This window comes from Pundamilia nyererei, unplaced genomic scaffold (genome assembly GCF_000239375.1).
Source record: "Pundamilia nyererei isolate P.nyererei 1_Seehausen unplaced genomic scaffold, PunNye1.0 scaffold00167, whole genome shotgun sequence".
Classification (NCBI taxonomy): Eukaryota; Metazoa; Chordata; class Actinopteri; order Cichliformes; family Cichlidae; genus Pundamilia; species Pundamilia nyererei.
The window spans coordinates 746695-770259 of NW_005187568.1; the positions used below are offsets into that span (position 1 = coordinate 746695).

Consider the following 23565-nt stretch of genomic DNA (forward strand, 5'->3'; position numbering starts at 1 on the left):
GCAGCATTGTAAAATCGTAATCACCAAAGATCCATTTTGACAAAGCTAGTAGACCCCAGGATAGTCAAAATAAAACTTGTGAAACTTGTCGTTTTAAACAAACTGTTTTATTGTAATACAGTTTACAGAGAAACACCTGCTGTTCACCCAGTTTTAAACAAACAAAACAATCAAAACAACCTTAATTTACACAGGCATTCTTTAGAAGGTCAGTGGTTTAGTATCCTGCAATAGCAGGAAAGGGTAGGGGGCGGGGTTTGGGGGAGGTGAAAGGGGTAAAAACAGTAACTAGTTCTCTAGTTTTGGCCTGTCCAAACACTATTTTCATTAACACAATCATAGAGACCTTACTATGACAACTGGAATTCAATTGAAAATTGGCCTTTTTTAAAGTTTCGAGCATCACATAACATTCTCATGTTCCACATATATGTACCGTATTCACATTTTTCAAAAACAAAGAACAAACAAAATGTTATCACCAAAGTCATTTTATACTGAATAACAGGTCCTGCCTCAGATTCATCAGAGAAACAAAACACGTTTTCTTTTCTTCTCTGTTCTTTTTTTGCTAACACAATACTGTGGCCACAGCATGATGCCTTCAAAGACTCAACAGAAACACCGCCGTCCACAACGACATGGGATGTAGAGAGTAAAATGTGTTTCCGTAGGTTTTTCTTTTCCTTTTTTACATTTTTTTATTGGGGGGATGGGAGTGAAGGGAGGCTGGGGATTATAAAGTGACACTGAGATGTGTTTAGTTGCACATGGACAAACAAATGACAAGTTAGATGGAGATATGTGACATCTGAAGAATCCGTTTTCAGACGTTCATATCAGATGGAGACATGTACAGAGCTGTACAAGGAGTAGACTTTCTCTGATAATCCTGCTGCATTAACACTTTTCGCAAAGAGGCCCTGATCCTAAACAAGATTGCATCGCACTAAACAGTCAGAATTTTTTGTCAAATGCCAGACATGGCATGGATATGAAATAGGAAACTGTATTAATGACTATTCACAACATAATGTCCAAGCTGCGCTCACGCTTTCCCACAAATGCTGCAACACAAGAGATCGGGGTCAGAATTGAGTGAGAGGGAGAGACTCTCTTTGGTGAACCTCGTGGGGTTTGATGCAAGTCCAGTTTGTAACGTCAGTTTCTGCACTGGCAGCATTTTTGCGTAGCCGTATCAGAGGGGGGAAAGGCTGGGATGGGTCATATGGCAGATTTAGGCAGATTTGTGAGGGAACAGAAAACATCGAGGAGCATTTGTTTCATGTGAGAACAGCAGGGCTCTTGGCAGTGGCTTTGGTTGCTGCAGGGTGGGAGGGTTTGGGAGTCCAGTTGGTTCATGCGGAGTCCAGAGTAGTAGTTGTTGTTTTTGTTGTTGGTGGTGGTGAAGGTGGTATTGGTGGCGGCGGAGCTTTTCATATCATTTATGATCGTTTCCTCCTTCCCTCCAGGTTTCTGAAGTTGGATGGCCGGATCTTCATCTCAGCGAACTCAATTGAGTGCTCATGGCCTTTCCAGTGGAACCAGTTCACGCCCTGGAGAGGCGGCAGGCAAGATGTGCAAGTCAAAAACAGAGTGAAACAGAATGAAACAGAAGGGCAGTTTCTACCAGACTCATATTATGCACACTACCAATGAAAAGTTAGTCATTTACAACTGTTCCTTCTAAATTTAGATTTAGAAGTACATTTATTTTTATCAAAATAACACGAAAATAATCAAGATAATGAAAAACGATTAGTGGAGTCATTAATCATAAATCAGATTCATGATTTCTAATGTCTACTGTAAAATGCCTGGAGCACATATTCAGGCAGTTATTTTTGACCCAGTCAGAACCTTTGGTGACCCATTAAATGTGCAACAACTGTACTGTAGGTTGTGCTGCAATGAACTATTCATTACCTTGCTGTGACTGTTGTCTCCATATCGTCCCATCAGATTAACCCGGTGGCAGTTTTTATACCAGAAGGCTCCCTTATAGGACAGAGCGCAGTTGGTGACGGCAATGTCGTTGTCATGGTCGTAGGTGGAGAACGGCCGGCCGTGGTGGTAGGTCATGGAGTCGCCTACAGAGGCCAAACAAGAGAGTCATTACATTTTTGCTGTGATTAAGTTTCCTGATTCAGAGAGACACAGCATTGTCTACACTCACTACAGATGAACACAGCCAGAGTTGTTTCTCCTAAGTCGCCACCATAACTAGGATTATGCATTTGAATTAAGAAGGGTAAGAAAACTGCAATCTGCAATCTACTGACATCCAGTGGTGAGATTTTACACATTGTACCGACGAGTCCCGACCTGACTCGTGTATCGCAAAACAGAGTGACACAAAAGCACAAGCAAGGCAGCATATAAACAAGGCAAATGAAGCCCATCTACCACACACAGGCTCCTGCATCGCCGCTGCAAGGCCAGTACTGGTGTCAAAGACAAAGTATCAAGAGACATTTAAATCACTGTGCATAAACTGTAGAGCACAGATACTAGCTTTACCTGCTGTACCGCTGTATCCTCCTACATGGACTTTGTAGCGGGTCCGGGGTTCACCGACTGAGAACTTGTCATACTGAGCATAGGCTGTATCTCCCTTATCTCTCAGGTCTACTCGCAGTTCGTACTGACCGCTGGCTGTGATCTTATGCAGGTTGGACAGACCTGAGTGAAAAAGGAGACAGCTGAACAATGGCTTACAAAAGATCCTATTATCAAACTAAAAGTATCATTCTACACATTACAAATGTTTAGCATTTAAATGACTACTATCTATGGAGCTCTTAGATGAAATTTATGCCTATGTCCATCCCTTATGCAGTAGCCTACTCTGTAATCCAAGCTCATTTTATGTTAAGGGCTGGACAACTCAAACTCCCCTTTCTGTAGCTGTAAAGATGTTTAACTACGCATAAATGTTTATTATAAAGTAAAAAAACAGCAACTTTTCTGTCATGTAACTTGTTCATTTATTATCGAATTACTTTGGTTTACTATGTGGCAGAGATCTTTACCAGAAGAAAAAAGATGTAAAACCTATGAAAGTACAATCAAAAATTACATAATTTCTGCCAGAGCGGGCCAGATTAGAGTCTTTGCCAGGCCAGTTCTGACCATTGGGCCTTATGTTTGACAACTAACTAACCAAGTAGTGTTTTGGCCCACCACATACAAGTATGCCATCAACAAGGTTGGCCACATGCAGAAATTACATTGTAGGCTCTACATAGTTTTAACAAAAATTAGTTTTAAAACTATGTAGTTAAAACTATAACTTGTTAATTAACGTTTGCTCATTTCCTGTTTTACTTTGAATGCTAGTTTTCCCTTTTTTACTTTCTGCCCTTTCCAGCCTTTGTGATTGCCTCCTCCTCCCTGATTATTTTTACTTTCCTTTAATTGCTTCCTCATGTGTTCCATCCTCCCTCACCTGTTTCCTTTTTGCCAGCTTTCCTTCTGTGTATTTAGAACCGTTTCTCTACCTTTGTCAGATCTTGCTGTTGGGACCTGAGTTACTTTCTTAGTGTGGTCCTATTACTCTGTGCTGTGGAAATTTCTGGAAATGGAAGACTTTCTGGAAGTTAAACTTTTTGGATTTTTGTATGTTTGAACCGCATTTTTGTAAATTATGTTTAACTTATGTGTGTAGCTATTTTGGACCCTGATATATGACCACGTCCTGTGTATTATGGAAAACTCTGTGGTTCTTTGTTAAAAAATTACCCAGCCAAAATTCATCATTCATGTCTCCAAAGCCGCCTGTGTAATTCTTCCAGTTGCGGAAGAACTCTAGTTTGCCACTTTGACGTCGGAGGAAAACCTGCAAAGAGAGAGAAAAACAAAGAATAGATTTAATAAAAATCTTGTTAAGGAAAGCAAATGGACAGTATAAAACTTGAAAGCAGTTCTCGAGCTGGATAAAGAGAGTGCAGTGTTGGACCTGCTTTCTATTTGAAGGCAACCAGATGACCATAGCTGTGGTTGCAAAAAGACGTCTTAATCTATGAAAGTCTAGAGGTAAACGGTTTTCCCTCATGACTGCTATAACACGTCACATTGAACTAAAAAAAGTCTGTTTTGTAAGGTGAGCTGCCATTTGTTTTTGTACCCATTTTCTCCTGGTTTTATTAGTCCATTGAGATAAGTACTTTTTGTATTTTGGTGTGCTTCTCTTGGGCAGGTCATCTAAGCTTGTTTTGTGGATAGTTCTGTTTGTTTATGTGCTTGGTCTTAGCTCACCTTCATGATATTTTTATACTCAGACATAACAGTTTTTTGTCAGCCAAAGAAAGAGGTCTGCACTTAGTTGTTTTCTGTGGTCTTTCGGGTCTTTTAGTGCTGCTGAGCTGGCCGGTGCAGTACTTCTTTTAACCCCTTAGCAGTCCTACAAATTTACAATTAGTCCCCTAAACCATCCAATGTACCGTGGGCGGTACGTCCGACTGCTAACAGGTTAAAAATGTAACACATTTTTGATTTGGCCATTCCTACATTCTGCTGTCTCTCAGATAGGTTTATTTTGTTTTTTCAGCATAGCGCTGGCCTTGTTCACTTGCACTGACACTTGTCAGTCTTTGAGCATTCCAGTGAACAGCTACCAAATGCAAGTTCAGCACTTGGAATAAACTCCAGGTCTATTATCTGCTAATCTGTCGTGGAATATTGAGGGAGCAGGTCTCAGTTGGCCATGAAACTGTTTTTCCAACCTCTATGGAGGTTTTCTCCTGTTAAAACCAAGTTTTTCCTTCCCACTTTTGCCAAATGCTTGCTCATAGGGAGTCATCTGACTGTTGGGATTTTCTCTGTAACATTGTAGGGACTTTACCTTATAATATAAAACACATCAAGATGACTGTTGTTGTGATTTGGCACAATACCAATAAAATGGAATTGATTTGAACTGAAAATTTCTGAATACAAAGTATGGAATGATGATTAATGATGATCAAATATGTGCCAGATCTTGAAAACGAAAGAGTGGTTGCACATTATCAACAAGTATGTCAGCCCGTGACTTACGATCCATCCGCCTCCATCAGTGCTCATGTCACAGTAGACTTGCAGGGGTTGGTTCTCATCTCCACCCAGGTAGATGGTGTGCATGCCTGATGAGGTGTCTCCATTCAGTAGGGCCTGGGAGCAATCCCTGGGGTGTCGGTACAACACGCCAGCTACACAGACACACACACAAAATAATGATTAAGGGGAAAAGATGCTATATAAATAAATAGGATTTTTCCATTCCAGAATTTCCTGTTTGCAAAGCCAGGATGCTGCAGAGAGGTTCTTTATACTCTTGTGTTTGCTTGAATTTAACATTTTCAGCCAGCAGCCTCAGTTCAGCAAGTAGTCTTGCTTCACAGTTCATCTAGTTTCAACCTCATTTAAAAACTACACTGTAAAAAAAAAGCAATATAAAATATTTTACTGTGTATTTTACAGTTTTGTACTGTTTTTCTAGAATATCATTAAATTTACATAAATAGACTGTGATTTTTAATTTAAAATGTAAATTAACATAGAATCTGTCAGTCTGCCCCAGGGCAGCTGTGGCTACAACTGTAGCTTGCCTCCACCAGTGCGTGAATGTGAGAGTGAATGAATAGTGGAATTGTAAAGCGCTTTCAGGGTCTCAAAAAGCGCTATATAAATGCAATCCATTATTATTATTTAAACCAACTGTTAACTGTATATTTCTGTACATTTAAGTATTATTATTCATATTGCCACATTCATTGACCTTGTTTATAGGTAATTTCATTGTTTAATCACACTAAAATGTTCCTAATTTAATGTTTAAAAGCACTTGAAAAAGGCAAAATCCCATGTAAAATTAGGGGAACAAACTGTATTGTCATGAATGAAAATAACCGTATTTTTATGAGAAAGTTATTTTCTGTTATTTTATGGTATTATTTTGGCGCCCCAGCTGCTGGAATATTACTGGGGTTTTTTGGAATTTTTTTTTTACAGTGTAACACTAACCATCTTATTTTTTTTATTGTTTCCTGAATAATGTGTGGAAATCATACAAATTGTGAAAACATTCACATTTAATCAACCATCAGATTACAGAACTGAAAAATTGCGTTTGGGTTTTCACACTGAGCCAGTCGATGTCATTACAAACACTGCTGCTGTAACTTCAGACAGGTTAGCATTGCTCAATGGCTTATATTTAAACCATGTGACCACACGGTTTAAATAGTCTGTCAGTAGGAAATCTGTAAAACTGATGAAGATGATGACCTCTGGCTGTGTGAAATGAAGAGTTCAGAAACAGATTGTAATTCCTTTAAGTCATCCTTTGGACCATGTTTGACCCTTTCCTGGAATTTTTTTTTAAACACAGGCCATATAATTGACAGCCCTGATTTAGCAGCATCTCTTCAGTATCTCTAAAACTGAATGTAAAAAGGCTATATATTCTATTTGTCCTTGCATTACTGATAACACTATAAATAGACATCACAGTGACTTGAAACCTTTCTAGTGTGTGCAGGAGTCTACTCACTGGTGGTGAAGATAGTAGTGATCACTCTGCTTCTCTTTGGTCCAGCGAGGGCCTGCAGGCTGACTGTATATTCGGTGGATGCTTTGAGCTGAGCCATGTTGTATGACACTGCAGTCGGACTCAGCACCACCTCCTGAAGGATGAAACAAACATTCCTGAACATGTTCCACATACTCAACATACAGTTGGATCGGCATTGGCCTTCGGAGAGCAGTATAAGTTGTGTACTGACCCGGATGGTGCGGTCTGCAGATTCAAAGCTGAGCATGTAGCCGGTGATGTCAGCACGAGGAGGCTTCCACGTCAGCATGGCGTTCTCTGTCTGGATGTTACTGGCTGCCAAGTCCTGGGGGGCATCCACATCTGAAGGAATCCAAACTTTGTTTACATTTGTTTACAGATTTCTACATAACTTCACAACAGTCATGAAGCCTTCTTTGTAGTGCCTGCAAGCTAGAGCACAGCAGCACTAGTCGGTTCTTATGATGTTGCTCTCTCAGATTTTGACATACATACAGTTACAGTTATAATGAAGAAATCTGACAGACTGCTTGATTTCTACTAGCTTTTCCCATTTGTATTAGTTTAACTAATCATTAAAACACCAGGGAAACAACACCTGTGATAAACTCTGTTGTAGTGGCTGCACTCTTGGCCAAGTCCCGCACAGCATAGACCTTCACAGTGTAGTGTGTGGCTGGTGCCAGAGAGTTCATCTCAAACTCCACCACGTTTCCTGACACACGTTCCATGACTGGAGCCACTGAGAAACACAAAGTACAGAAACCAAATCAAACTTGAAGGACAAACACCAGCAGAGGAAGTATTCAGCCTTTATCCGTCAACTTGAACATTAACATCATGATGAATAAATACTCCACTGAATTCACTTTAGTTCACTTAAAGTTGTTATGTACACTCTTTAAATGTACTTTAATGATATCTGTCTGAACCAAGACACAAGAACCAAACCTTCACAGTAAATCTCAAAATATTCATGCTTATAATTATGAGCGTTACAGAAATAGAATACTTGCATACAACATCTTTAAACTGGTTTCTTTTTATAAAGTCATTACTAGAAATAATAATAAGGCAGCAAACTTTCTTATGACTTATGTGTCACATGTTACTTTTTTAATATGCCAACTCAGTATTGGTACATTGATCATGTTGCTTTAGTATGAAAATTTGAACTGTCTTTTGTTTGAACATTTCTTTTGTTCTTGTCTGTGCTAAGTTGTACACACATAAGTACTTACCTAAATCTGCACTATAGGTGATGACATAGCCGTCCACTGTAGCGATGGCGGGCTGCCAGAGCAGCAGAGCCTCACTGTCCGTGATGTTGACTGCGTTCAGACCACGTGGTTTATCCAGAGCTGTAACACACAGTCACACACATACCATCTAAATTAAGAGTGTGAGCTGACTAAATTGGCAAACAAAACCAGTTAGAGAAAACTACACTAACATATATTATTAGTTATTTATTCACCTTTCAGTCACTTTAATTTTAAAACTGTGTAATTTTAAAACTGTATATACTTTATATTCTGTGTGTATTTATTATTTCACTCTTATTGCCTGTTCTTATTGTCCTTATCTTCAACGTTATGCTGCTCTGTTGTTTGTTTGTTAATTGCCCCTTGGGGATAAATAAAGTCTTCTGATTCTGATATATCTACAATCTTAGTAGATTGTAGATATATAGATATATGTTAGATATATACATTAGTGTAATAGTAGCCAAAAGCAACTCATTTGTTAACTAAGTTTGTTAGTATTCTAGTTCATCATGATACAAAGTCCTAATTAGAGGACTTTGTATCCTGTTAATTACATTCTCTCTCCATTATATTTTAAGTGTTTTATGAAACAGAAAAAATATATATATTTTGGATGAGTCTGACCAACTGGACAGATTAATTATAGGAAACTTGTACTCGCTCTTAGCAAAATGAGAGTAAAACTCCAGGAGACAGCTTTTGTCACTGCATGTGTTGAGATGTTTCTGGATGTGTGCTCCTATTTAATAGCTTTTAATAGCACTATAGGTAATGACATACATGTATCTGATCACATAATGTGCTCTTAATAGCTTGCCAGTTGTTGTGGTACTACACTAGCATTGGTGGTATTACACAAAGGTACAGTTACACCTAAGTTATTTTTTACTTGCTATCGCTTCAACACAATACATGGTTTAGACATAGGATCATCACAATTGTTTCTTCACATTCCATTGAATGCTTTGGATAATTTCAGAAGGCTTGAACCTTTTACACACAAGAATCTACATATAGTTTCTTTAAAGCAAACAGTGGCTTAATTAGCGTAGCTTTGGCTTAGGCTAAAATTAACCTTAACTAGCCAGAGTTTTTAACTGTCTCTCTTTGTCTTAACACTGCAAATTTGTAAGGTACAAAGCCACACTACAACATCATATCATAGTTATAATATAGTGTCTAATACTGTTGTGGCCAACAAATCTGTTCTTCGCATTACGAATGTGTGTGTGTGTGTGTGTGTGTGTGTGTGTGTGTGTGTGTGTGTGTGTGTGTATTTTACCTGTGGTGACGCTGTCAGATCCAGGTTCACTCTCCCTCTGCCCCTTGATAGCAATCACAGTGACCTTGTAAGTGACTCCGGGTGTCAGGTTAGGCAGCACAATCTGAGATGAAGAACCATCCACTGACAGTGTCTTGGCGTTACCTGGGAATTTTGATAACTTACATCATTTTCAATGAATGAACAAACACTTAGCTGAAGTAGTGAAGTACTTGTTTTTCATCGGAGAAGAATCTTCATTCATCCCTTCTTGTTCTTAGTCATGCGGATTTCCCCACTGATGAATGATTTAACCACTTCTGTCATACCCATAATCCATACACATGCAGTTGGCCATCAGTTAATGTGTTACTTTTCCAAGTCATTTAGCAGCTCTGTCTCTATATTGCATGTGATTATTGGGTTTTTCTCTGTATGTAATATTGTAGGGTCTATCTTACAATATAAAGTGCCTTGTGATTTGGTGCTGTATAAATAAAACTGAATTGAACTGACATTAAGTTAAGCAGATAAAATACTAGTAGGTGGATGGATTTTATATTTGATTTTATTTTTATTAAACCTTGCCTATATGTCTATATGTCTTTGTATTTTCCTACTATTTATTCTACCTTGTTAAAGTTAGTGATGAACAAAAGCCCTTTTTTACAGATACAGTTTTTTGTGGGAATTTTTCTAGGTGCTGAAAATATTTGAATCTTGATCACTTATTCAGTTTTGAATTGTACATGCATCGTGATGTAACTAATTTGTTAATAATTTATTCTTTGTCACAAAATATACAGGACTCTATTGTGATAGGATGGTCAATTTTCTTGATTTTCAGTAGACACACTTATCAGTAGCCAACAGAGGGCAGCATCTGTCTATGTCTGGACAAAAGAGTTACAACATAAACTGATGAATGGACGAGCAATTTAAAAGCAGTGAGAATGTCCATGCTGGTTATAGTCATCCAAATCTAGGCTTGTTTCATACTGCTGTGCCAGATATTAAAATCTGTTTTTCCTAATGTAATCATGGATGCAGTTGATGGTTAGAGATCTCCTGTGTGCGACTTTTGGAGGATCTTAAGAACAGCATGTCTAAATGTTCCCTGTCCCACTGCACTCATAAAAATACTGACCTCCATAGACAGGTACGTAAGTGACCCGGTAGCTGTCCACTCGAGCTCTTGGGGTCACCCAGTGAACAGTTGCAGACGTGTCAGTGACATCGGAGAAGCGAATGCCCTTGGGTGAACCCAGGTCTGGCAAAAGGAAGACAGAAACAGCAGATGGGGACAAAGACAAAAACAGAAGCATCAGTCAGTATGTGTACTGCCTTTTTTAGAATTCTAAGAAAGCACTGTATAGAAGCAAATATCAATCAGTGAACAGTTTTGACATGTTCTAGTGAGGATTTCCTCCAACAGAGTGAAGAAACAGACATGAAAAAACACACAGACACTGTAGCAGGGCAGATCCACCACTGAAAGGCACTCATTTTAGAGCAGAGCGAAAGCAGGAAAGCATAAAAGAGAGTGAAGTCCAGAGACAAAGGGGGCCTGCGGAGGCCCGGGCTCACACAGACAGAACTGTTCCCAGTTAAAAGTGAGCTGCGGTATCTTGCGTGACAGACCTGAAGAGATTAACTTGCTCGCATTTCATGGTAACACAAAAGTGAAGCATGCGCCACGCAACCCAAGACTAAATCCTTTACCTCAGGGGGGATGGTGGAAGACACAGGCAGCAGTTTTATATGACATGGACAACCACCACCTTCTTTACATAGAGACACTGGCACATGAAGTCAAGATATCAAAGACAACCTTTGGCAGGGGCATTCAGACAAGAATTAATAAAAGACCACATCAACACAACGAAAAAAGAGTAAAGCGCTAAGTACGTGTCCTGAGAGGGGCTCGACTGAAAATATGCAGTTTGAATGGCCTTCTCTGATACTTCAGATTGATGTACTTATGTGCACACATGCACACTTCTTTATACCGGATCATTTACTAACAGGTCTTAATACCACTTTGGGAATAGTGAAATCTCCTTTACCCTCTTAACATTCAGAGTAGGGTTAGGATTAGGTTCAAATCTACACCTCTACACGAATGTCTCATCTATATGGCATATAGAAGTGATTTTGGATTTTTGACTTGCTTTTTAAGCTTGTGACTCAAATGTGAAGCAAATCTAACCCTATCCTTAGTGGTTAACTGGTGTACTGGTGGATGCCATGAGGTTAAAACTACAATAATACTATAATTTAATGCATCCTAAGTGTTACTGCTTCATCTCAACCATACCAAGTACTTTTAATATTGGGCTGATCTCAGTAAAACCCACGTGAAAGTCAGATTCTTATCCAGCATCAGCCTTGAAAACAGCACTGCCTAATGTACCTGGTTGTTCATCTGCATCTCAGGAGTACTGTCAGACATAAAAGAACCCAAATGTCTGTTGGAAAAATACTGTAATGCTTTGGTACCAGGTTAGTAGACAAAAAGATGTACTTTATAAAGGACGAAAGTTAGAGCACAGCTACTACTCATGCTGTTACCACCAAAGACAGGATATGACACCATTCCACATTGACTACGCGGACAAGACGTATCCAGAGTTCCAGTTCACAGCTTGGGCCTCTCGTTCCATCTTTTCACTGTGTACCTGTTTTTAACACCTCCAAGAGAGACTTGGAGTGTCTTCCCAAAATGAGGCCAAAGATTTCAGCTTTGTACTCGGTATCCTCATTGAGATCTGTCATCACCGCACTTCTCTCCTCACCACCTAGCACCAGCTCTCTTGGTTGGTCTAAGCCTTTGGCCTGGCTGACCATTATGACAAAGGTGTCAAAGGAGTCCTCTTCGGCCATCCAGGACAGCTGAAAGCTGTCTGTGGTGACGTCGGAGACTAGGAGAGACTGCACCTCCGGTTCGTACTCTGAGTGACAGGGGTGATAGTCAGTTTGGCTTCTCTGTGGAGTACTTTAAGATTTGAAGAACATGGCAAACAAAAAAGGCGTATAACATGTTGACTTTGCAGAGTGGAAAGAGAAGAGTTTTAGTACAACAACATGAAAGAAACAAAATTCAAAGTGGAGTCTTTAGGGCTTATGTGACTGATCTGTTACATTTAATGGCAGTATTAATAAAATCAAGAAAAAACCGAGTCAAAACTGTGATCAGGAATAATTTATCAAGTCTGAGAAAAGTATAGATTACATATAGCTTTTATGGCCTTTAAAATACTGCATTTCCTCAGATGCGGAATTGAGGCTAACTCCAAAATGAAGTAAATCTTAATCAGTGTAATTTTCATCATAGAGAGATGAGATCCAATCAGAACAAAATAAATTGTGTAGAAAGCCACGAATGATATAATCTGAAGTAATCTCCTTGTACAGTAATGTTCGATGTACCTCTATAATCCTTCTCTGCACACTGGTACAACTTTTCAATTTTTCTGGAAAGGGTACAAGTTCCTGTTCCTCATGAAAATGTGACAAAATATCAACACTTGGGAGGAACAGAAAATTAAACATAAGGGCACATTTTACATTTGATGTAAGGAAATCCTATGATATTTAGCTGACTAAAACTAAAAGAATTCAGATGGCGAAAACCAAATCAAAATTTGCTGTCAAAATTTAAAATGATCTCAATAAATGTTGAAAAGTCCAACTTTACAGCAAAAATAAAAATCTCTATAGCCTAGTAAAAGCAACAATTTTGGTCCCATTTCAGATTTATGTTTCCAATACTATGAATTTCGAAGCAAAGGAAATAACTCAAAATAGCAGTGAAATCCTGAAAGTAGATTGAGTTGCAGATGTGCATACAGATGGGGTTGTGTGAATGTGAACTTGTAAAAGCCAAGTCAAGCAGTCATTAGCAGCTTCTAATAATGACAGTGATAGGAAGAAAGGCTGAGACACAGCAGGAGTCTACAGCTGTGGGAGAAAAAGCTCTGTTTCTCCTGAGGATGTGTTCGCTGCTGCTAATTAGTCAGAGAAACTTCCGGTAGCCATGCAGATGGATACATGGACTGGACAGAGCTTTTAAAGCAGCCTGGATAGAAGTAGATATAAGTGGGCTCAAGAAAGGCTCAGTGAAGCCCAGCGCCACTACTCATTAAAACACAACACCAAATGTGAGGGTCTCAGGGGTCATTGAACTAGCCTGAAACCCCCTTTTTTTAATGTGAGGGAAAAACCATGGCATTTGTTGTGAGAAAAAGCGGTGGAAATGAGAAGCAGAGCACACAAATCCCAGGGAGCTGTCACTCTTCATTAGCCGCCAGCCGGCTTCAGCTGGTCAGCGGAAGAGAGAAGAGAGCTACATCCATCAGCTAACATGTGTTAGCTTGCTACTGATTTCCCCCTCTCACAACCGCCTCCACCTTCTCTACACTTCCACCCCCTCTCAAGACCTGAGGGAACAAAAAGGAGCCTGTTAGTGGATGAGGTACACACCGGCGCCAGCTAACCTGCTAAGGGGGTCTGCAAGCTGAACCCCAGGGCTGGTCCCAGTCTCGCCTGATAATAGCTTGTACGGATACGATTCTGAACTGAGCTTTCTCCGGGTGCTCTCAGTGGTTCCAGTCATTCATTGTATAAAACACCCTCTCTGTTAATCAAAGTTTCCTCACTCCATCCTCAGCGACAACTTTATTTTCCCTGCAGTGTCCTTCTTCAGCAGACCGACGACGGCCACCGTGCATAACATAATTAGTCAGCGCTTGTATTCACACGTCGGAATGTTTTATGGATTAAGTGATGCTAATGAAAAATGTTAAGATGGTTTTGCCACACCATTAGCATGCAGACAATGGGCCGTGTTGAGCGCATGCCATATTCTGCGTGGCCCCAGAAGCCCCTGGCACCCCAGCACCAGAGCCCAGGGGCAACGGCAGCATGAGAATGAAGTGCAGTCCAGGCTTGAGGGAACTGGGGATGCATACAGAAGAGAGGCCTCACACAAAGTGACAAAAGAGCCTGAGGGTTTTTTCCTCTCTCCATCAGTCCTACCATCTTTCTTCCACATGAATGATCCTCATCAGTCAAATGCTGAATGATACTGTTGGATACTCAGCTACTTATTTTTTGACTTTTAAGCCTGCGCAATATTTCATGTGTTTCACAAAATGTTTATAATGATCTGTGTTTCTGTTACCTGTTTACCTCAGTGCTTTTGAATATTGACAGTGCTGTCATTGTGCACTTACACTTGATCTTTCTTTCATTCCATCCCGTTTTATATTAGAGCACATGCATTTCACGGTTTTTACTTCCCGGCTTCCCCACCCTCATTAGTGTGTCAGTTCACCTGCTTGTGATTACTGCTCTCTCTCTCTCTCTCTCTCTCTCTCTCTCTAGCCTTTTTCCACAAATTTTCTTTATGACTAGACTGGTCTTAATTTTTTTAATCTGAGAAAAATGAATACCAAAAGCACTGTTTTTTATAATCGTGAATTAGTATACTCTCAGAAAATAAAACATTTTTTTGACTGACTCTATCTACCATTTATGCCCCAGAACAGAAGCGACTCCACACCATATCTCATTAGTACCACTGTTTTCAGTATCCTAGTCCTAATTCTACCATAGACCTGCTTAAGATAGTCAAAGTCTAAAGGGTCTTTCAGATTTCAGTTGTTATGGTCCTGTAAAGAATTGTGTCATATTTTTTGTATCCCGTATTTAATGTAAAACTACATTCTCCAACATTCTTGGTAGTATATGCTTTCGATGTTTAAAGACCTCTTATTAGACATACTGGGATTTACAGCATGCTAATCACTGATAATGACTGGTGTTGGGGAAGGGGAAGCCAGTGCACCTTGACCTTCTCATTTGACGTGTTTCTCCCTGTTCACATACCAGACCAGGTGCTGTTTCAGGCTGGACTCATACCAACAGGCAGACTGACAAGTGGATCAAACGCAGCTCCGCGGCTGGACTAATATAGATTGAATGAGTTTTGTGTGGGCGCTGTAGTGTTAGCCCATTTCACGATCCCTGCATCAAAGGCAGGGATACGCGTGTGATGGATGGCTGATGAAGGAGTGTTGCTTGGGGATTTGGATTGTTCACAGTGTCTGGAAGGCGCAGAGATTTTGTTTACCCTGCAAAGAGTAATCTCCACTGCAAGGGCCGACAAATTGCCTTTATGTATACTTTTTAAAAAATAAAATGTATTTCCAAACCTGAAGCTAACCAAGAAAATAAGACCCGACTTGTTGCTTTGCAGAAATCCCATGGGCATGAACAAAACAAGCTGTTTTCATCCCTAAGTTAAAAGTTTCATTCTCAAAGATTTATAAAAATAAATTCTTTGCAATCTGATACATTTTTGAGCATATCAAGAAAGAGGTCCAAAGGTATAAAAAAAAATGCACAAGAACAAGTGTTTGTATAACACCTATTAGTGATTGCCACACTTCAAGGCAGTGCTGAACAGAGTAATTTAGAAAATTCACAGAGAGAAGGACAGATTACAGGACTGTGTCAATTAGAAAAAGAAGAAATCAGAGGAAAATGCTAGGCCCCAGAATTGACTGCATTGATACCTGTGATGGTTTCTGCAATGACAGGGTCTAATGGGGCTCCCCTGTACACCCCGTATACAATAGCTCTGTACCAGGTGGTGGGGTAGAGGCCGGTGATGGCGAGGCTGCGAGCATCAGCGGGCACAGTGTGATTTTGCCACTCAGCGTCCGTCTCTGCATCAGTTACCGTGATCAGAAAAGACTCAAAAGCCCCATCCTCGGCAAACCAGGACAAGAGGAAGCTGTCCCACGTTACATCGCTGATTGTAACGTTGGTCACCACGGGCTTCTCCTCCTCTGGGTGATGACAAACACATCAACAAAAGGTTAGACCAATTCATATGGCAAAGCCGATGGTCAACTCATTTGCACACTTCTAACTGCTTAATATCCACGAGGTCACCGGTGAACTCTTTAGGGGTAGGGTTAAGCTTGCTTTTCAAGGGCTAGATAATCCCATAAAGAATGATCACTGCCAACCTGGTGGATGTTAAGATGATAGAAAATACATCTGGCTTCATATATTGGTCAAACCTTAAAACACAAACATACAAGTGCTGATCAAAACATTCGAGGAATAGTGCTATGAAAATAAAGAACAGCTGTTTTTTTTAAATCTCTCACTGGAAGTCACACAGTTTCTCTGTACTTACTGTATGACCATGCGATCTAACCTTGATTTCCTTCAGTCAGTGATATGCTACTAGGATGTACCAATATGCTGCTTGTAATTTCATTTATTAATGTTTCAAATACTCGTATTTAGAAAATATGTATGCAATTGAGAGCTAGTGCAAACTGGCCCCCCAAAATAATAATAATCAGAGCTGAGGTCATTTGAATTAATTAGACTATATTTTTTAATGAAGATTATTGAAGTGAAGATTATTTTTAGGAATGTATCTCCTTTCGTGAATGTATCTGATTATGTGAATAAATTGTAATTCGTTGTCATTATGTATCTATATTGTATTTTAGTTTTATGTGGTTGAATATTAGAATATTTTATTTGTGTATGGTGGATGTGAAAAACCCAACAAGGGACACGAGTTGGAAATCAACCTCTTTGTGCAAATTACCAGTGTCACACTTTGTACTCCTTAAGATGAATTATTCCTATCAAATAAATAGAGATCTGTAAATTTTTTTGTGGGTATGCCAATTTCTGGAAGTTTTTGATCACACGATGGACACACATTTTGAAATTTATTTAGGTTCTTTTGGAACATTTTCTGTTGACAAAAACTCACAACAATGTAGATGTGAAACATATAACAACCAACAAAGAACTATTTAATCACATGTAGGGGGAAAGACAATTCTCCAGCACTCAGTAATTTCATTTCACCGTCAGGAGAAAGGAGAAAAGGTCCAGAATGGAAATATTCTCATTTTTCCACTACAAAAGACCAGAGAGAACAAATAGCCCCATTATCATTGTCTACCTATAGCCATCTACTCTATATTACCATATCAGTGGAAGACATAAAGATAGAGAGCAGTGGGCAGATATGCTGATGCAGCTTGTGCGCATTAATGGCTGTGAATGAGCCATTAACATTTGAAGGTGCAGCGGAGCCCGGCCAGTGCGGCAGAAGTACGCTGTCCACTTCAAACCTACGGGGAGGCCATGCAGAGCCATGAACAGCCTGTAATTGTAGTCCATTGTGTGTGCAAGCATTCACAGAGTAGATTAGAAAGAGATGGAGATAGATGGCTCAGGTAAACATCAAGGCTCCCATTATCCTCTTTCACTGTGCGGCACAGCAGAGAGTAAATGGGATGGTAGACAATAGGAATGTAAGGTGGGGGGTTGGTTGGAATCAGCTGATCATTGATTACCGAAAGCTCAGACTGACAAGGAAAATACAGAAATCCATTTTCTGTGCCTACAGTATAAAGAGAGATTGAGTCTTTTGTTTTTTGGAAATACCCTAATCTTTTCTTTAATTTTCCTTATATAGCAATCATATGAATTACATCAAAGCATGTAATCGACATGCTGGTCCACCATGTCCATTTCACGCTTTGCCTCTCTAAAGCATGAAATGGACATATATATATGTACATATTTTGTTGTGATACTGGATTGAGCAATGAAAAGCAGAGAGTGATTTAAGTGATTTCTAACATACATCAATTGTCAATCAATTTTCCTGTAGACTCCTGGTGAAGCATAGGGCCGCACATCTATAATTGTAAGTAGATATAATTTTGGAATTTGTTGACTCTGTTAAATAATAGATGATAAATATATAGAAAAACAAAACCATACACTGTAAATCAGTAAAACCCTTGGAAATATCCCTATGACCACATAAGCTTCGGTTGCATTGCGGTGCTATATAAACCATTACAGAAATGCTTGTGTATTGCTTTTGAATGTGAAATCAGAGGAGTTAATGTAGGAAAACCAAGAAGTGAACATTAGCTTTTCACTTGGTCACAATTCATCTGAGGTTAAAAAGAAAGAAAAAAGCTTAACTGGCCCTCACCATGGACTTTATATAAAAGATGGACATACCTTCAAGGTCTAATAATAAAATGCAAGGTACTAAAATCCAGCCCCTTACCTAACAACTATTAAATACAACATGATGCCTATTTTGTCAATTATGGTACAAACCAGAAGAAACTTGAAGGCAGGGTTTTCTTTAGGCCTCACCTGCCATATGATTTTCTAGGTGTGCTGCATGCACTGTCCATGGAAAGTCCCAGTCAGATCTGTCCCTTGCTTGTGATGTCAGGTTTAAAAAAAAAAAAGCTAAGATGTCAAAGGCCAAAACTGTCAGGCCAAATCTTCAAAAACAGGACCTTACAAACCAACAGGTAACATCACTGTGGCTGCATCCATCATTTATAAATTTCATGGCTGTCTTAATGTTAGTTAATGTGTTAAAATGTCATAGCAGTTAGTCGATTAGTTTAGCTGTGTCTGGCACATGGATTCCTTGGTGTTGATAAAAGGACCAAAAGTCTGTATTTAGATGGAGACACCATGGTTTCACAAAAGCTAACACCAGATACTCACCAAACACACGTTTAACTCTTCATAGGGCCCAAACCTTTAAATGCCAGGCAAGTAGCATATAAAGGTCCTGTTCAGTGATTCAGCCCAGGCTCACCGATATTTCTCTTCGCCCAGGCTCTAATCTTATAGCCTAACTAACTATATATTTACTATATTTACTATATACTATATTTACTATAGTTAGCTAAAAATAAATTTATTTTTAGCTAGCTTCTAAACTTAAACGTACGCTTTGTCTTTAACAGGGCAAAAAATACTATTTAACTTAAAACAAACAGAAGGGGAAAAAAACTTTCCCATTAACTCAGTGAGATCTAGCCGCGATTTCAATGTTTGGTTTAGCAAAGCGTGACTCTAAGATTTTAGTGTGTGTGCTGCTTTAAATTGAGATGAATGAAATTTCAATTTTCAACATATAAAACAAGCCTTTACAAAAATCTCTTTTAAGCTTGTTTGTCTTGTTTTGCATTTTATGTTTCTTCCCTACATAAGAATGTAGCAATGGCCACAGCAAGTCCTACAGAGATGCTGTTCACACATAGCACTTCTGCTCTTCAAACAAAATTCAGTTTTACTCTATGTATTAAATCTTAATGGACTAGTTAAAGTCTACTATAGAGGTGATGGGAATGTCTTTTTTTTCTCTTGAATTTGAGAGAACCCTTAAAATCTGCTCATGCGGTTGAAGATGCGTGCAATGACATTATCAAATGGTCCCCTAAGATATCACCTTCTTATATGGATATCTTCCATTTGATACTCATTCATCCTCAGTGTGTTAATTTAAAGAATGATAGTTGAACTTCTCCACCAGGCAGTGTCCAGACCTTACAGATCATGTCAATGCATGCAGGACATTGATTTTGCTTTATTCACAATGTTTTGCTTTCTCTTTCTGTTCTATTATGTTAGGTTGTTAATGCACCATGAATCAAATTTGATGGAAACAGTCACATATAAACTGACTTCTTGGCAGAATTTGCAGCAACTGCCAAAATCCAAATATGTCAACACTTTGTAAAAGGCTTTCAGGACAGCTGATTATAGGGTAACTCTGTGGGTTTAGTTTTCCTTTGTGCAAATATGCGCATATTCACGGAAGTCAGATATTGTGATCCAAACTCAGTCAGCTGATTAGTTTAAATTATGATAATCCTTGCCTGTGGCACCTGATTTCCCTATTTTTGTTTTTTTTTATTGCATAGTATCTAAATTTTATATCCTGCTTCTAAAATTATTTGGATTTTGAAAGGTGCATTTTGGTTTGCCACTATTTCCCTGCACACTTATCTGAAAGACTTGACATCAAACTCTTGATACTTTTTGATGACTGTAAGGTTCCCAGACTCCTCACTCCACCCCTCCTCTTTCCTTGAGCCCCTCCTGCAACAAGAGCATGATCTGTGTTTGCACTACGTGTTTGGATACGATAAAGGCTAAAGTATCAACCAGGCTGTGGATTAGAGGGCTGCTGATTTCAGAGACAATGTTTTAACAGGAGTCTCAGCATGTGGCCTTTTATCTGACAGACCCACAGTTCATCGTGGTCAAATCGCACAAACCCAGAGGGGAGCGGGGCTCACGCCAACAATTATCACATGAATGAACATTGTGCATGGCGCACACATATCCATACAACCACCCCCCAGCCCCACCCCAAGCCTCATGAACCTACCAATACACAACGCACATACTCCGGGGTTCACTCATATGTACTATTCATGACCACACAAACAAGTGAACATAAAGAGCATGGTGCAGCAGCCAATAACGTATCAAAAAATATTTATTCCAATGGCTCACCTTTTCCCTCAAAGGTTATCAATTTTTGCCTGTAACTATGCATTTAATGAGCACTTGTTACATAACCAGAAGGTTTAACAGTGAAATATTTGCCTTGGAGGCTCTCAGACCACAGCATGAAAAATTTGCCACCATCACCTTATTTGCCTTTTCATCCAAGGAAAACTTGGAAAATAGAAAAAATAAACCCACAGTCTATCAATGGGGAATGAGGAGTTTAAAACACTGAACTGAGAAGCAAACAATGGGTTCAATTCATTGCGTCAGTGTGGCTGCTGTAACGAATAATGAAATGTAAATAAACCTCTGGTCAATAAGAACTTCAGGGAGTCTGTCACGCATCGCCAGCTGAAACCAGGCAATAGAATTATGCAGACCAAGTCTCAGCTTAAGCTAAGAGCTGACTTAGTTCTAGTGGTATGCAGGTTCATTTTGTTTTTACCTGCTCAGATTTTAAGCTATTTTTGTGCGGTATTACATTATAAGCAATGTTGTGGAAGTGCTTTGGCCAAAACTAACCGCAGGGTTCACAAGTGCCATGGCTAACAGTTTAGAGACAGAGTATAATAAATGTGGAGTGGATGGTGGCAATGCTAATATAGGTTACATATCATTTCTTATCTGGGTATCTGAAAATGTTTAATGTTATCTCATTGGCAGAAATGCCAGCAGAAAAGCTATCAAGATTGCTCGGCTTCCTCTCTCGACGCTTTTTTCTTTTCTCTTTTCTTTCTACTTTTTTTTCTGCCAGACAATTCAGAAAGCCTATAATGTCAAACAAACCACTCCTGCTTCACTAGAAACTTCTCTTTTCACATGTGTTCAGCCGTGCTGACCTGTGGGTGCTGAGATGGTGGCAGGTACGCTGCTTCTGCGGCCCCTCTCTGCACTGATGTTGATGGTATACAGCATACCGGGTGTCAGGCCCCTCAGGGTGTGAGTTTCAGAGCTGCCCGGGATAACTTCTTCAGCCCTGTGACCATCAGCGGAAATGTAAACCAGCCTGTAGGAGTCCAGTTTGGCAAAGGGACGCCTCCACTCCAGCATCATAGTAGTTTCGGTCATCTCTGTTACAGTCAGGTCTTTGGGAGCATCGAGGGCTGATGGTGTGTGAAAGAGGGGAGGTATTACACTGAAGACCTTTTTTCAACAGTTGCATTTTCCTGTTTAGATTTGTTTTGCTGCCTTACTGATGCTTACTGACGTCCACTACTATACTAGTTAATAAAACATAATTTGATGGCATGCCAAAGCAATATGTTATCGTGGTTAGATCTGATTTGAAAGAACTGATCAGAGCAGTGAAACAAGAGGGCAGAATTATCGAGAGGTAATAGATTCTGAAGGAATAAAGCTTGGTGCACAATTGTAGTCAAGAAACACTGATTATTTAGTCTCCAAACTATTGTTATACTATAGGATACCCATCAGAAAAGTTGTAAGACTATCTATCCATTATAACATTAACTGCTAACTGTCGCATTCAGAAAAAAATAAATTTATAGATATTCCAGCATGAGGCCACAAAATTCTAGGAAGACAAATGATTTAACCTCTCGATTAGTGCTAATAAGATATATTAGTAAATGTAACAGCTATAGACCAACTTAGGCCCAGTGGGCCATCTGGCTTTAAAACCTGTTCTAATATTCTGTCTATAGGATCAAATAAATACCAAATGAATGTCAATCAATTTGAAAAATCTGTTGAAAATTCAGCAATTCTAAAGACTTTAAAAATGGACGCACCTCCTGTCTACATTAGCATGCATAAGAAAAGGTGACTGTCTCATAACGATATGGCAGATTTTACAATAAAGCAGACGATTCAGCCGTGAGGGAATAAAGCCAAAAACATTCATATGAATATTGAGGAGTGGTGGGTGCCACCCTGACTTCTCTCACTACTGTAAACTACATCCTTCGAACCAAAACTTGAGCCTTGTCCAAAAAATGAATGTTTCTTTTTAAATATCAATTTGTAGAATTAGCATATAAATTCTATCAGTGTAGCAGGAATCACAAAAGGATATCTTGTCTCTGAAAAAAAAAACCCCCGTTACATATAGAACGTGATTATTAAAAGCAGTGTGTCAGTGTCAGCATCTCACCGGTCACAGCGTTGGCCGTCGTGGGCAGACTCTCCCTCTCATCTTTCACTGCCGTCACACCCATCCCATACTCCGTGCCGGGTCTCAGGCCTACAGAACAGGGTAACATTAAAAACACTGATACGGAAATAAAAAGCTATGTCATGTTTTGCTTGTTCACATCCACTGAGGTGTCAACAAATGAACGACGGGGAGCCTCTGTAGTCAAGTGGCCAGCTGTTTCAGCTAATGGCTCCAATGCCTATGGCAAATGCACAAAAAAACACTCTCTTGTGGCTTTATTGCACAATAGATTGCAGCCTAATTGCATTTCATGGTAAGCCTGCGCTCGCTGCAGAACATCAGTGTTATATTTGCATTGATGGATCTATAGGGCCCTTGTTGCGGAGCAGAAACACTACTTGCTATGATATAGCAGGCTCCAGAGGCCCTTTAGTCTCTACAATTAAGCCCTCTCTGGGCCTGATCGCCTTTATTAACTCCCACAGAGGTCATCGCACACAGAGCCTTACAGCATGAAATTACACCTAATGCCCAGGAAACTCATTATCAATAAAATCACGAGCGTGAAGGCAATTACAGATAATAAGTGTGTGAAAGAAGTGCTGAGGTGTGTGTGGAGCAGAGGGGGGCGTCAGCTGAAAGGACACAGTGCTTTATTTTCATGAGCTGGGCCTCCCAAGGACAAAGAATGTGGCCAGACAAAGACACTACGAGCTTGTTTTGAGGGTCTTTTTTCTCATGGTTTCTAATCCTACCATGCTGAATGCACAGTGTAGAAACAAACAAACAAACAAACAATAAAAACAAAACTCATCCGCCTCAAAGCATAGCTTTTTAATGTCAGCAATGCAGAGAGATGAAAAACGTGCCTGCTATTCTTGTCTGAGCAAAGTCTCCCAGCGAAACAAGCGGCAATGTTTTCCAATTAATGTCTCAATGCCAAGCCCCTCCTGGGTGATTTTCTAATAAAGTGGGTCTT

At 39.6% G+C, this 23565-nt stretch overlaps 1 protein-coding gene across 3 annotated transcripts in view; it reads right to left on the reverse strand.

The window, feature by feature from the left end:
* Positions 1–91: 91 nt before the first annotated feature.
* The window catches only part of LOC102199413 (tenascin), a 104905-nt gene continuing 81431 nt past the window's right edge, over positions 92–23565 (reverse strand). For 2 of the 3 annotated variants that reach the window (XM_013914033.1, XM_005745808.1), the window contains exons 9-22: positions 22584–22673; positions 21310–21573; positions 15661–15936; positions 10230–10352; positions 9104–9247; positions 7795–7914; positions 7152–7295; positions 6765–6895; positions 6533–6665; positions 5038–5189; positions 3742–3838; positions 2521–2682; positions 1927–2090; positions 92–1556 (exon numbers count right to left, since the gene is read on the reverse strand). In XM_013914033.1, coding sequence (XP_013769487.1) covers positions 1446–1556; positions 1927–2090; positions 2521–2682; positions 3742–3838; positions 5038–5189; positions 6533–6665; positions 6765–6895; positions 7152–7295; positions 7795–7914; positions 9104–9247; positions 10230–10352; positions 15661–15936; positions 21310–21573; positions 22584–22673 — 2111 coding nt within the window. In that variant the 3' untranslated portion in view covers positions 92–1445. The remainder of the gene's footprint in view (positions 1557–1926; positions 2091–2520; positions 2683–3741; positions 3839–5037; positions 5190–6532; positions 6666–6764; positions 6896–7151; positions 7296–7794; positions 7915–9103; positions 9248–10229; positions 10353–15660; positions 15937–21309; positions 21574–22583; positions 22674–23565) is intronic. The other variant, XM_005745809.1, reaches the window with a different exon arrangement.